We start from the raw sequence: 14575 nt of genomic DNA on the forward strand, positions 1-14575 counted from the left end.
CGTCTAGGATGTGGGCTGCGGATACGGTGGACTAGGAGTCCCTCGTCCACTGAAGAATGCGTTGAGCCGCCAACATTGCCAGGCGGCTGAGTGTCCCGCCCTGGAGTTGATGTAGGTAAACGCTGTCACGTTGTCCGACTGGACTCGAATGTGCCTAGCCGCCAACAGATGGTGAAAGGCTTAGAGAGCTAGAAATACAGCTCTGATTTCCAGCACATTGATCCAGAGGGCTGATTCAGACAGAGTCCAAGCGCCCTGCGCTCCACGGTGGAGATATACTGCTCCCAAGGCGGACAGACTAGCATCCTGGTGAGGATCACCCGAGACGGGGCCAGGAAGGAGAGTCCCTGAGACAGAGTGGCCGAAGCCACCACTGAAACGAGCCCCTGGTCTGTTGTGAAGCCACCACCCCGTGGAAGGAGGAAGTTCGCTTGTACAGCGGAAAACATCCAGCCTCAGAGGACGCAGGAGAAACTGGGCAAGGGAATCGCTTCCATTGACGCCACCATCTGACCAGTACCTGTATTCGGTGCCTGATAGAACGACGTCGACCGCCAGCGGATCACAAGTGCCGACAGAGTCTCGAATTGCGTCCCTGGGAACGGGAACTTCTGGTTCGAAGTCAGAGTGGACTTGGACAGAGTGACAAGCCACCCGAATTGGTTAGAGTGGCGAGAGTGAGCGAAGCACTCTGCTAAGAGTCTGCACTGGATGAAGCCCCGACAAGAAGGCCGTCCAGGGCAAAAGATCACTGCCAAACCCTAGAGGTGCAGGACCCTAATCACAGCTGCCCCAACCTTGAGAATACTCGAGGGGCCGTGGCTAACCCCAAGGGAAGAGCCACGAATTGGACCACTCCGATAGCAAAACGTAGCCAACGCTGGTGTGAAACTGCGATTGGCACCTGCAGATAGGCATCTCTGATGCCGATGGATGCTAGGGAATCTCCTTGGGTTATTGATTGATCCGGTGAAAAACACACGGAACAAGACCGAGACTCCATGTGAAAACGCCCCACCTGAACATGCTTGAAAAGCTTAAGATCCAGGTCGGAAGGCACCGCCCTCTTCGGGGACTAGGAATAGATTTAAGCAGAAATCTCAGAACCGTTCCCAGTCGGGAACCGGTACAATTACTCCATTGGCCTGCAAGAATGCCACGGCCTGTGAGAAGGCGGCGGCCTTGGAGCCGGGGGGAGTTGACAGAAAAAAATCTGTTTGGCGGGTGGATAGAATTCTATCCTGTAGCCATGGGAGATATAATCCCGCACCCACTGAACGGAGACGTGTTAAAACCATACGTCGCCAAGTGGGAGAGCCTGCCACCGACCAAGGACGTTGTTGGCGTGGCTAGATAGCTCGGAGGAAGCTGACTCAGTGGCAGCAGCTCCTGCGGTTTTCTGAAGACGCAGCTTCGAGCGCCATTTGGGCTTATGAACCTTGGCCGAGCTAGTGGACGAGGCCGAGGGCTTAGAGAACGATCAGATGGAGGAACGAAAAAAAAAAAAAAAACGAAACCTCAACTGATTCCTGCCCTGGACAGGTTTCCTGGTTTAGGTTTGTGGCATGGAAGAACTCTTCCCGCCAAGAGGTTCCTTAATTTCATCCAGTTGGTTCCGAAGAGACTGGTCCCAACAAAAGGGAGCCCAGCAAGGAACTTCTATAGAGGCATCTGCCTTCCATTTCCGAAGCCAGAGGAGCCTGCGGATAGCGAGGAAATTAGCTGAGGCCACCGCAGTGCGGTGTCCAGCATGGCAGACATGGCATAGGATGAAAAGACTGAAGTCTGGAAGTTCAGGCAACCATTTCGGGCATAGAGTCCCTGTGAGGGAATGCATCTCCTCTAGAGAAGCAGAGAAGGCTACAAAAAAACCCGCACTGCTGTAAAGCTGAGGAGAACGAAGCTCCTGCCGCCCCCATACAGATTTGGCCAGAAGGACAACCTGGCGGGCCGCAAAACCTTAAGTGAGGAGCCATCAGCCACTGACATAACGGTCCGGGCTGAACCACCTTTGGTGAATGAGCCCACTCCTTGACCACCACTGGTGGAAAGGGAAAAACAGTCCTCAGAACCACGCTTCATGGGAAGCGACTGTCAGAGCGGACCCTGGGCTTGGTCACGGTGGCCTGAAAACTGGAGTGGTTAAGGAACACACTCTGTGTTCTCCTAGGCAAGGTAACTCCGGCGGATTGAGGTCCAGTACAAAATTAATGTACAGTGGGATCCTTATAGAGGTGCCGTCAGCCACTGATACAACTATCCGGGCTGAAAGTCTAGACACCGGAGGGACCACCCTTGGCGAATGAGCTCACTCCTTGACCACCTCTGATGGGAGGGGGAAACAGTCATCAGAACCCCGCTTTGGGGTCTGACAGGACAGGCTGTGGGCTTGGACACAGTGGGCTGAAAACTGGAGTGGTTAAGGAACACACTCCTTGTCCTGTTTAAGGTATACTGATGCCTTTCTGCCAGCGGGGAATACTCCCCTGATACAGGCGGATGGAGGTCCAGTACAAGTATAATGGACGCAATCCAATCATTAGCATCTGCGTCACCTACGGACGGATCAATGGTACATAAAGTAGCGTCCGAGCCCCTGGTAGAGACATCCTCCTCGTCCGGTGAGTCAGCTCGTGAATCAGAGCTGCGGGGCGGGGAAGGACAGGGGACCCTGCGTCTCCATGTCAGGAGGACGGGGTCTGAGACCAGAAGGAGAGTCCTCTGTGAGCTTTGCTGAGCGAGCTGTAGCAGAAAACGCCCTGAGAAGGGGGCTAATGCATGCTCAGCAGATTCCGGGACAGCCGACCCCTGGAAAGAGCGGATTCTAGCCAAACCGGGGGTCAGCCACCGAAGCCGGAGCAGCTGGAGGGACCACTGATGAGCCTCCAGGCTGAGGGGCCACTGTGCTTATGAGCTCGGTACAGCCGTACGAGACTACATGCAGTGCATAATAAAAACAGCCTTGCAGCCTTGCTCTGATGTGAGACATGCTGCAGAGGTGGGGGCTCTGTCCTAGAATGGCCCCCAGCATATATAAACAGATAAAATAAGCAGCTGCACAAACCGGAGGTTGTGGCTGCCAGATCGTTTAAACAGACTTTTCTGTGCCCTCCAGTCCCTCAGCCCAGGCCCCCACTTGTCACAATGTGGAATCTCTGTGCCTATGCAGGCACAGAGAACGCTGAGAAAATGGCGACCGGAGCGAGGAGAGGGGGCGGGGCCTACTCAGAGAGCGGCAAATGAGGTAGCCAGGGGAGGGAATCCTTCCTCAGTGAGGAGTGTCCCTTCCCTGTGCTGCACAGCCGCTGGGCGGAGCCACACTGTCCCTCTGCATGACTGACATGCAGAGGCAGTGGAAACCGAAACTAGGCCTCAGGCGAAGCCGGGGCCTAGATTTAAACATGCGGCCGGCGTGCAGGCACCATCGGCGCGGTTCTCCAGTGAAAACTGGAGAACCGGCCGGAAATGTTAACACAAACATAAAACACACTCTCCCCAATAAATAAAGTATAAAGGACCCCTGGAAAGACCACTTTCTGTGGTAATAACGTCTCATATACTTAGCTTGTGAGACGCAGGTTGCCAGGTCCCTGGGGGGGTGATCGCTCCGTCCAGCAGGATCCTGAAAAAGGGCTGCGGATGGAGACCGGTCTCCTGCAAAGCAGTGAGAACCGTGTTGGCTCCCACTTCAAGCCAGAGCCCCAGGGGATGGTGAAGGAGCGCGGCATGAGAAAGGCTCCAGCCTTGGAAAATCAACCTTAACAGCACCGCCGACACAGTGGGGTGAGAAGGGACATGCCGGGAGTCCAGCTGGGCCCGCTTTTCTTCCAAATCTTTGATCCAAAAGGAAAAATCAAAAATCAGAGAATGCATGTGTGTGTGACCTCCTGAAACACAAAGCATTGAACTGGCTAGGACTGGCTAGCAGGGGGTGTATATGCTAGGAGGGAGGAGCTACACGTTTTGAGTGTAGTACTTTGTGTGTCCTCCGGAGGCAGAAGCTATACACCCATGGTCTGGGTCTCCCATAGGAACGATAAAGAAAAGCAATTAATTTCATTCAACTTCACAATTGTGTCCCACTTGTTGTTTATTCTTCACAATAAATTTTAAATTTTTATCTTTATGTTTGAAGCCTGAATTGTGGGAAGGTTGAAAAACTCAAGGGGGCCGAATACTTTCGCAAGGCACTTTATGTAAGATTGTTATAAACTAGATGGACTTCAGTTAAGTCTTGTATTTTTCATTTTATAAGATGCTCCTCAAATTTATAGGAAAAAAAAATAGGGTCCGTTTTATAAACTGGTGGTGTCTTACCCGAGGGTGGAAAGGGGGTAGCAGCGGTGGTAAAGCTTGGTCGGAGGAAGAAGGGGCGGTGATGGAGGGCTATGCTGCCATCGGTGCAGCAGGTGTCCCAGATGCTTGTTGCGTATGGCGGCGCTGAGAGGCTCTGCTGGGCTATGCTGTGGGCTTTGCTGCGCTAGGGTCGGTAAGGCAGGGGCCACCATTCTGAATGTTGGCGGTGCGGGCCTCAAATGAATGGCGCCTGGAGTCGGCGCGGACGCAGATTGAGCTATCAGCTCAATTATAACCCTAGATCTCATTTGCGCACGCGCCACCTCCGGGTGCCATTTTTCTTAATTCCATGCTGGGAGATCAATGGGCCGGAAGAGGCTGCATGCACAGATAAGATCTTCAGCTGAAAGCTCCATCTGTACACGCTCTGACTCTGGGCACCCTTGTTTGAAGCCCACACTGCCGACATTCAAGATGGCGGCCCCTGCTTCATTGTCCGCAGCGCAGCAGAGCCCACAGTGCAGCGCAACAGAGCCCATAGCGCACCACTTCCAGTGCAGCACAGTGCACAGCCCGCAGCATCGCGCCTGCCTCCTGTGACCCCTCTCCACCCCCTGGTAAGCTATATTCGGCTTATAAGACGCACCCTCATTTTCCTCCCAAATTTTTGGGAGGAAAAGTGCGTCTTATAAATAGAAAAATACGGTATTTGCTGTTATTTAGCCAATCTTTTTAATAGGAGATATGATAAGTATATCATAATATAAATTATATGATATTTTATGGCCATAATTCGTAATTTATTTACTAAAATATCTTATCTTTTCTGTATGAGATGAATAAGGTGAAATATGGGCAATAGGTATGTTAATATACGTCTATTATACAACTAAGGTCCTAAGTTTGACATTCACAGTATTGTGTACACAGAATGGAAATAGCATTATTGTACCGCAGCATTGCGACTTTGTAGGAGAGGCTTGGTATTGCGAAGAAGAAGACGGTGGTCTGGGTCCATAATGTATGGCTTGCGTTTGACAACTGAAGATGGTTCTGTCTTTTCCTCTTTGTTTCCTTCATCGTCATCTGAGCCATAAAAAGCTTTTTCTGGGTTTTCTTCTAGAAGAGACTCCTGCGAGCAAGAGTAAGAAGAAACAACAATACCAATAAAGTAAGACATATATTAAAAATACAGCTAGAGAGCACATCAATTATTATTATTTATTATTATAGCGCCATCAATTCCATGGCGCTTTACATGTGAAAAGGGTATACGGTACATAATAGGGACAAGTACAATAATCATAAACAATACAAGGCACAGGCTGGTGCAGGAGGACAGAGGTCCCTGCCCGCGAGGGCTCAGAGTCTACAAGGGATAGGTGAGGATTGATATGGTTCAGAATAATAGCGGAAAGTCAAAACTCAATCCAAAGTAAGAAGTTGAACTTACATTTTGGTTAGGATTCAGAAACTGGGTCCTTGCATAACGTGTCAGCATGTTGATAATGACTACCTGCCCCCATTCTTCTACATCAATCAGCAGGTTACACAACTTGCGATAATTCTTATGTATCAGGTCAATTCGTTCAGGACAAACTTCTTCAAAAGCCATTACTACACTTCCTGCAACCAGCTATGGAGAACAGGTAAAGAAATGATTATAAGTTGTGATTATACCATATTCTGCTAGACTTACACATCAATGTTACATGACAAAATACATTGAAAAATAAACTTGATGGGTTCCCTATAATAAGTTTGTAATTTTGATTGCCTTCTTAAAGGGTTGTCCATTACTACCGTGTTTTTCCAAAAATAAGACCTCCCCCAAAAATAAGCCCTAGCAGGGATTTTCAGCATTTTCAGAGAAAGGCTTAAATATAAGCCCTCCCCCGAAAATAAGCCCTAGTCCCGATTCAATAATGAAGTGTCCGTGCAGCTAAAAATGTTACAAATACTGCAGGACACTTCATTATAGACAGCGGCACCCGGCAATCACACTCACCAGACGCCGAGCAGCAGGACCTGCAGTGATCGCACACCCACACACATCAGCTTTCACACACACGCACACACACACACACACACACACAATCAGATCTCACACACACACCAAATCTCACACACAAACATCGGATCGCACACACAGTCAGATCGCACACATAATCAGATCGCACACACAAACATCGGATCACACGCAAACATCAAATCACACACACACACACACACACAAACATCAGATCGCACACACATCGGATCGCATACACAATCACCTCATCCAGCGACACCGATCTCTTCTTGCCGGGAGAATCCTAAGAGGCAGTGCGGTGCAGCGCGACGAACAGGACCTGCGGCCGGACACGTGACTTGCTCTCATTCCCTGCGGCCATAAGTGCTGGATGTGATGTGTGTGTGTGTGTGTGTGTGTGTGATCTTCTGTGTGTGTCTGCAATCGGCTGTGTGTGTGTCTGCGATCGGCTGTGTTTTTCTGCGATCGGCTGTGTGTGTCTGCGTTCGGATGTGTGTATCTGTGATCGGCTGTGTGTGTCTGTGATCGGATGTGTGTATCTGATCGGCTGTGTGTGCCTGTGATCGGATGTGTGTATCTGTGATCGGTTGTGTGTGCCTGCGATCGGATGTGTGTATCTCTGCTGTGTGTGATCTGCTGTGTATATCTGCAATCTGCTGTGTGTGATCTGCTGTGTATATCTGCGATCTGCTGTGTGTGTGTGCCTGTGATCGGCTGTGTGTATCTGTGATCGGCTGTGTGTGCCTGCGATCGGCTGTGTGTGCCTGCGATCGGCTGTGTGTGATCTGCTGTGCATATCTGTGATCTGCTGTGTGTGTGTGTGAGAGATCTGCTGCGTGTGTGATCTGCTGTGTGTGCCTGTGATCTGCTGTGTGTGTCAGCCAGCAGCAGGGTAGGACGGCGTGCAGCACCGACCTGAGATCACAGGAGGACCTGGGAACCACGCAGACGTCCGGGTCTGGTGAGTATGAGTCTCCTGGGAAGTGGGGGGGGGGGTCTGCTTTTTTTGGGGTAAACTTTCCCCCAAGTCTCCAAGAATAAGACCTCCTCCAAAAATAAGCCCTAGTGCTTTTTTGGGGGGGCAAAAAAAATGTAAGACAGTCTTATTTTTGGAAAAACACGGTAGGACAACCCCTTCTGATGCCACTTGTCCCCCCCCCCCCCGTTAAAATAAAGATCCTGTACTCACCTTGTTTTGGCGCCTTTCCAGTGCTGTCAGTAATTGCTTTTCGGTGCTCAAGTGAGATTGTGAAGTTTCGCGAGCCCCACGTCCAATCACAGACGGCGTCTCTCTCCCCGGCCTTCGGACAAAATGAGTTAGTAAACAGCAAGTGACGCTGTGGCTGCCACTCATTTCTTGTTGATTGCGCACTTGGTCCAAATGTGTGGCAAGATAAGTTGGCAGTGATTGGAAGCGGGGCTCAAGTCACAATGTCATGTGAGCCCGAAACCACGATTATCGACATTGCTGAAACGCCACCAGAATGGGAGGTGAGTACAAGGTCTCTCGTTTTAACTGGGGGAAACAAGTGGAATCAGAAGGGATTGTTCTACTAGTGGACAACCCCTTTAAAGCTACTGTATGATATTTAGAGGCAAAGCAGTTTACCCTATATCACAGTATGTGTTATGAGGATAATAGTAAAGCGCTGCATATTTTTTTTCAGCTTCCTTAAGGGGAATACAGCTTTATGAAATTAACTATGCTTAAATCTGGTTTTTGTATTAACTTTATTTTTTTTAATTTTGAAAATTATATTTCCCCATATCACAATCCTTTATTTAAAAAAATAGTAAAATCTTCCAAATTTCACACTGGCCAATGGGAATTCTATTGACTAACTTCTTATTGCTTCAGGAAATCTACATGTACATTAGCAGCAGCAGACAGACTGAAATCCACTCTTTTGTATTGATGCAGCTAATGAGCATGTGCAAAGGTCATTCTGAAGGAAGGATGAGCAGGGTCAGGTGTGACATAAACCACTGGGAATGCTGGATGCTATGTTATCAGCTGTGTATAGAGGCGTTACTAATAATTGTAATCCTGCCTATGATACTAAGGAGTAGAGCTGGTCGAACTTACAGAAAACCGGAACTGGCAGGTCCCTGCTAAATTTTTTTTAAAAATCCGGATACGATCTGGAATCTGGTACCCATATAAGTCTATGGGAACCAGAATCTGGAGATTTAAAAATGTTGGTAGAAGGGATAAGGAGGTAGGAGCGCGTGCGGTGTACTCACTGAACCTCTGTTATGGCAGCAAGCTGCTTCAAGGTCACACATTCCCTTCTGAAGCCGAAAATTAACCCTCATTGAATATTCACTGCTTTCCCCACCCACACTGTAATTGGTTGCAGTTACACGTGCCCCACCCTGAGTGGCAGCGTGTCAGATGACTGCAACCAATCACAGTCGACAGGACGGCCGGTGGGCGAGGAAAGCAGTGGAAATGTCTGTGGGTGAGTATCGTGGTATAAAAATAATGAAAAAATAAAACAATTGGCACAGGGTCCCAATATTCTAATATCAGCACAGATGAAGTCCATGACTGCAGCCCCTAGCTGTCGGGCTTTATCATGGCTGTGTATCAAAATAAGGCCGGAGTCATACACTCACATGAGTCTTGCATCCCTTCACCCGGCGGCCGCACATTCTCCTGACAGGAGCGTACAGCTGCATAGACATAAATGCAGATGAACGCTCCTGTCAGGAGTGTGTGGCTGTCGGGTGATGCAATGCGAGACTCGCGCAAGTGTGACTCTGATCTTATGGTGCGCTTACACGAGCCGTATGACTTGCACGAGTATCGGATCACATCACCCGGCAGCCGCGAACTCTCCTGACAGGACCGTGCATCTGCATATATTTCTATGTGGTTGCACAATCGTGTCCAGAGAGTGTGTGGCTGCCAAGTGATGCGATGTGAGATTTGTGCGAGTCATACTGTTCGTGTGAGTTACCCGTAATGACAAGAGCCACAGTTGCGCGAGTCTCGCATCGCATCACCCGTCACGGCCTGACGCTCTCCAGACATGAAAGTTGAGCAGCATAGAACTACATGCAGCTGACCCGCTCCTGTCAGGAGAGTGTGTGCAGCCGTGCTGGGTGATGCGATGCGAGACTTGTGCAAGTCTCTCGCAAGTGTGACTCCGGTCAAAGAGCAGTGAGGCTTTTTTGAATTTATTTAAATAAATAATTAAAAAAAAACACGACGTGCGGTCCCCCCAATTTTGATACCCAGCCAAGATAAAGCTGACAGCTGATGCTGTATTTTCAGGCTGGGGAGATCCAGTCTAAAAATATCAGAATCCAGCTGTCCGGAATTGTCGCATCCATTAGATGTGACAATCATGGAGCTTTACCTCACTCTTCCCAATTGCCCTGGTGCAGTGGCAATCGGGGTAATATGCAGTTAATGACAGCCCACAGCAACCACTAAGTCCTGGATTAGTAATGGCAGCATCTATGATACCCCATTACTAATCAGTAAGTGACAGTAAATAAACACAGACACTGAAAAATCCTTTATTTTGAATGGAATACAAAAACCGCCCTCTTTCACCACTTTATTAACTCCAACAGACCCTGCAGGTCCGACGTAATCCACACGAGGTCCCACGACGATTCCAGCTCTGCTACATCTGAATATCACAGCGAGCAGCCATAAAGCATGACTGCTCGCTGTGTCCTCCAGAAGATGAAATAGCTGCAATGACTGGAGTCAGACGCAGTCACACAAGCTGGGAGCACGTCTAACTGCAACCAATCACAGAGGCCAGGTCAGCCGGTGAGCGGGGAAAGCAGTGCTGAGTGCATATGGACGAGCAATGATGAGTGGAGGCCACAGGAGCAGCGTACAGCCGTGCAGGAGCAGTGTACAGCTGCAATGGAGCGTCGATAAGTATGAAGCGCTCGCTTCATTCTTATTTTTTTTTTAACTTCTCGAGTGTCGGACACGGATCAAACAGCCGGAATCCCAGACCTGGGCTTGGCACCGGGAAACTTTGAAACCCCGCGGATCCGGACTTTTACAGTCTCGGTCCACTTAGTTCTACTAAGGAGCTTGCTGAAAACCCTTCATGAGTCTAAAATAGCCCAAGTGGCCAGTGTGAAAATTGTGAGATTACTAATTATGGTTTTTAATAATCATCGTGGTACAAAAAAAAAAATTACAAAAATCTAAAAAAAAAACCCTTAAAACAAAAATCTGATTTAAACACTAGATAATTTTCACAAAATGGCAACACATTTCATTTAAATTGGTTTGACATGTCTGACATTAACGATCCGAGTACTGACCACAATGTCTTGTACCAGCCATATGTCTCCAGACCCGAATTCAACAGTTTTATAGGCATAACTCATGCTGTTTTTTTCGAGTCAGGAGACCCAAGGTTGCTCTGGTCATCATTGTCTATTATCGGATTGTAAATTTCAGATGTTTAAAACCAGTTTTACTAGTAGCTATATTTAAAATGGTCAACTTTGCTGATATTTTTTTCAATGCTTCTAATCTAAATTTCTTGCTCATTAATTTAACACAAATAACGTGCGTAAAACAATGTATTTTCTGTTCACTTCAGTATCACAGCTGAAGCCTGTTCTGGTTATGGCACGAACCAGTGCTACCACAACTATCCAGGGATGCTGAGGTTGGCTGGTTCTGTGGGAAGGAGTGAATATTATTTAACCAAGTATTAGGAAAGTCCACTTAGAAATTTTTAATAAGAGAGCTAAATAAAAAAAATATACAGCCCAGATTGTCCCATTTATGTCACGTCCCCACTGCAGTCCGCTCCAGCGATTTCTGCTTTGGTCACCAGGCGCCACCATATTTCCGCCATGGGCAGTGCTGATGATGGGGAGGAGTCGGTGCCAGTGGCTCTGGTGGGCGCAGGTTCCGCCCACCCACTAAGCTGGGTTTCCCTGGGACCCGCAGTACCACTGGACTGTGGTGGCGTGTGTCTTCCAGCTGAAGTTACCACCTTTCAGCTACAGCCAATGGGAAGACACCACACCCTTCTTATTCCCCTTCCTGTCTGCTGACCACTGCCAGATAGTTTTGTAGTGCTGCTAGTCTCTGGTTCTTCCTTCTCTGTATATTGATTCCTGTGTTTTGACTCCTGCCTGCTCTCTGAATACTCTGCTGCCTGCCGTTTTTGTACCTCACTGCCATGTCCGGTTTTGACCTTGAGCCCGATTTCCTGACTACGCTCTTGTCTGCTGATTTTGTCCTTTTTCCGTATCTCCTGGTTTGACCCTGACTGACAACTGCTCCTCTCTGGATTGCAGCCTTCCACAGGTAGCGATCTCCGGGGCCCTGTAGTAATTCCAGATCCCTGTATAGGGGTTAAAGGGTTTTGGGGTTCTTGGGATCCTGCTCAGTGAGCGGCTTGCCTCTAGCCTGCCCGTGACAGCCATTCTGAGACTGTGATTCCAGGCGGACGTTACAATTTAAAAATGGTTGTCTGGTTTAAAACAAACATTTCCATGAAGCATATAACGGAATCCTGAGCTACGGGGTCCAGTGTTCAGGATCGTCATCTTTAGGACAAAGTTGATTGCAAGTAAAGCCAGCTTTACACGCTGCTATGTATCTTACGATGTGTCGGTGGGGTCACGTTGTAAGTGACGCACATCCGGCATTGTAAGTACATTGCAGTGTGTGACAGCTACGTGCGATTTCGATTGAACGTTAAAACGTTCATCGCACGCACGTCGTTCATTCCTCATGAATTGAACGTCAGATTGTTCATCGTACCCGGGGTAGCACACACCGCAGTGTGTGACACCCCGGGAACGTTGAACAGATCTTACCTGCGTCCTGCGGCTCCCGGCCGGTAATGCGGAAGGAAGGAGGTGGGCGGGATGTTTACGTCCCACTCAGCTCCGCCCCTCCGCATCTATTGGCCGGCTGCCGCGTGACGTCGATGTGGCGCCAAACGTCCCTCCCACTCCAGGAAGTGGACGTTCGCTGCCCACATCGAGGTCGTATGGAAGGTAAGTACGTGTGACGGGGGTTAATCGTTCATGCGGCATGTTCAACAAATTGAACATGTCGCACATACGATGGGGGCGTTGCAAATCGCATACGATATCGTATGTGAAATTGCAACGTGTAAAGCAGGCTTTAGAAAGAGTATTTCACAATTTGGAGGTCATCTCCTATACGACAGAGACAATGTATTGATTTATATGGAAATCCATTTTAATGTATCAGCAAATTTTAAAACATTAGAACAATATAGGTCCGAGTGCTGTCCGTGTAAGGTCAGGGGTTTTTTTTCAGACAGTTGTGTAAATATACCCTTTTTGGTCATTAATTACATTTGTCTGTTTCTAATACGGAACAGATGGAACTGTTAAATAGACATATGAACGTAGACCTAGACAATACCTAATAAGTATCGATTGTCCAAAACAGACAACAGCTTTAACTCTTTGTTCACATAGCGTTTGGTGCTACGTTCAATGGCTCAGTCAGGGCTTACCTCTAAACCAGTGTAAGGCCATGTGCGCACTAGAAAGTGACTTTTTCTTAAGGAAAATCCGGACCCTCTTAAAGAATCCCGCACCCGCGGTAAAAAAAACGCACCAAAACCGCAGCGAAATCCAGTTTTACCATGCATGCAGTTTTACCACGGTTTGCGCGGATTTACCGTGGATTTTCCGCAGGTTGGTCCTTGCGGATTTTTACTATTATCTATGGCAAAAACCGCAGGTACCTGCAGAAAAGAAGTGACATGCTCATTAATTCCGCAGCGGAAAATCCACGGGTAAATCCGCAGGTCTAAAAAAACGCAGTGTGCGCACAGCATTTTTTAAAACCCATATGATTTGCTGAGGAATGACTGCAGCAATGTTAGGCTATGTGCGCACGTTGCATTTTTTCCCGCGTTTCCGCAGTGTTTTTAGCTGCAGCGTTTTTGCGCTAAAACGCATGCGTTTTTGTTTTCCAGCAAAGTCTATGGGAAAAGATTAAATCCTGTCTGCACTTCACTTTTTTTTCTGCAGCGTTTAATTTGCATATTTTGGGTCAAAAACCATGCTGAAAAAGAAGCAGCATGTCAGTTGTTTTTGCCATTTCTGCAGCGTTTCCTTAACATTGGAGTCAATGAGAAATGGCAAAATGCAACCAAAATCAACTTTCCTGCGTTTTTCATGCTTTTTACCTGCTTTTCCACTGCGTTTTTGGCTTCAAAAACGCATGCATTTCTGGCATAAAATTATAGGGTTATAATGTTCCTTTACACACACACACAATAACCGAAAATTTAAATGCTAAAAAATAAACTTTACCTATTTTTCTGATAAAATGTGCATAACCGCTATTATTTCATTAAAATTGATAATTTTCCATATAGTTTTATTAAAAGTTAATTTTATCCTTTTTTTTCTCTTTTTTCATTCTTTTTGACTATTCCAACTTTATTTCTCAGTGTCTTGATCTACAAAACGCATCTGCAGAAACGCAGGTGAAAACGCAGGTAAAAAGCGCTGAAAACGCACTAAAAACGCGGTAAATACGCATGCGTTTTTAGCGCTAAAAAATGGTCAAAAGCCATTTGGTCAAAAACCAAGGGAAGGAAAACGTGCAGAATAAACTGCAGGTACTCCGACGCAACGTGCGCACATAGCCTTAAGACACATTTTCTGCAGCAAATCCACAATATAATTGAGGTCAACTACATCTTGCTACCCACCTCAACTAGATGTTTTGCGGACTAAAATGATTCACAACAGAACACACTGTGACTCGGTCTGCATCATTATACTCAGTGGCCCTGTTGGTGCATATGCCGAATATTGCATTGTGTGGGTTTGGATGTTAACCCCGATGGAGCCACTAATTGTAGGGTCAAACGCTAAGAGAACCCAGCCTTAACCATGTGAACAGAATGTAACTCACCGTGGTTTTATCAGATAAAAGTTTCTCAATCACTTCAATGAGTTGATCTTTCTGGTCTGAATCCAAGCTGCAAAAATGTTATTAGAATGTAAAACAACAGAAAAAAAAAAAGATCTTTAGGGGCATATTATATATTCAAGGGTTTTTTTTATGTTATGGGAATAAAGGTCACAAATCAACTCATGATTTATGCTGAGTTCACATGTCCTGTAATCATCCGTTAGAACGGATCTTACAGATTCATTGGGAAAAAAGCTCTGCAAACACAACTTTTTGGCCGATGTCTTCCAGATGCAATTTTTTAACATTGGAGCCTGTGGAGAACGGATCTTTTA

At 47.4% G+C, this 14575-nt stretch overlaps 1 protein-coding gene across 2 annotated transcripts in view; it reads right to left on the minus strand.

Moving 5' to 3' along the window:
• AP3B2 (adaptor related protein complex 3 subunit beta 2) overlaps nucleotides 1-14313 on the minus strand; it is a 142677-nt gene extending 128364 nt beyond the window's left edge. For both annotated transcript variants that reach the window (XM_075345651.1, XM_075345650.1), the window contains exons 1-3: nucleotides 14241-14313; nucleotides 5750-5932; nucleotides 5249-5428 (exon numbers count right to left, since the gene is read on the minus strand). In XM_075345651.1, coding sequence (XP_075201766.1) covers nucleotides 5249-5428; nucleotides 5750-5911 — 342 coding nt within the window. In that variant the 5' untranslated portion in view covers nucleotides 5912-5932; nucleotides 14241-14313. The remainder of the gene's footprint in view (nucleotides 1-5248; nucleotides 5429-5749; nucleotides 5933-14240) is intronic.
• Nucleotides 14314-14575: the final 262 nt, after the last annotated feature.

The sequence above is a fragment of the Anomaloglossus baeobatrachus genome, chromosome 4 (genome assembly GCF_048569485.1).
Source record: "Anomaloglossus baeobatrachus isolate aAnoBae1 chromosome 4, aAnoBae1.hap1, whole genome shotgun sequence".
Taxonomy (NCBI): Eukaryota; Metazoa; Chordata; class Amphibia; order Anura; family Aromobatidae; genus Anomaloglossus; species Anomaloglossus baeobatrachus.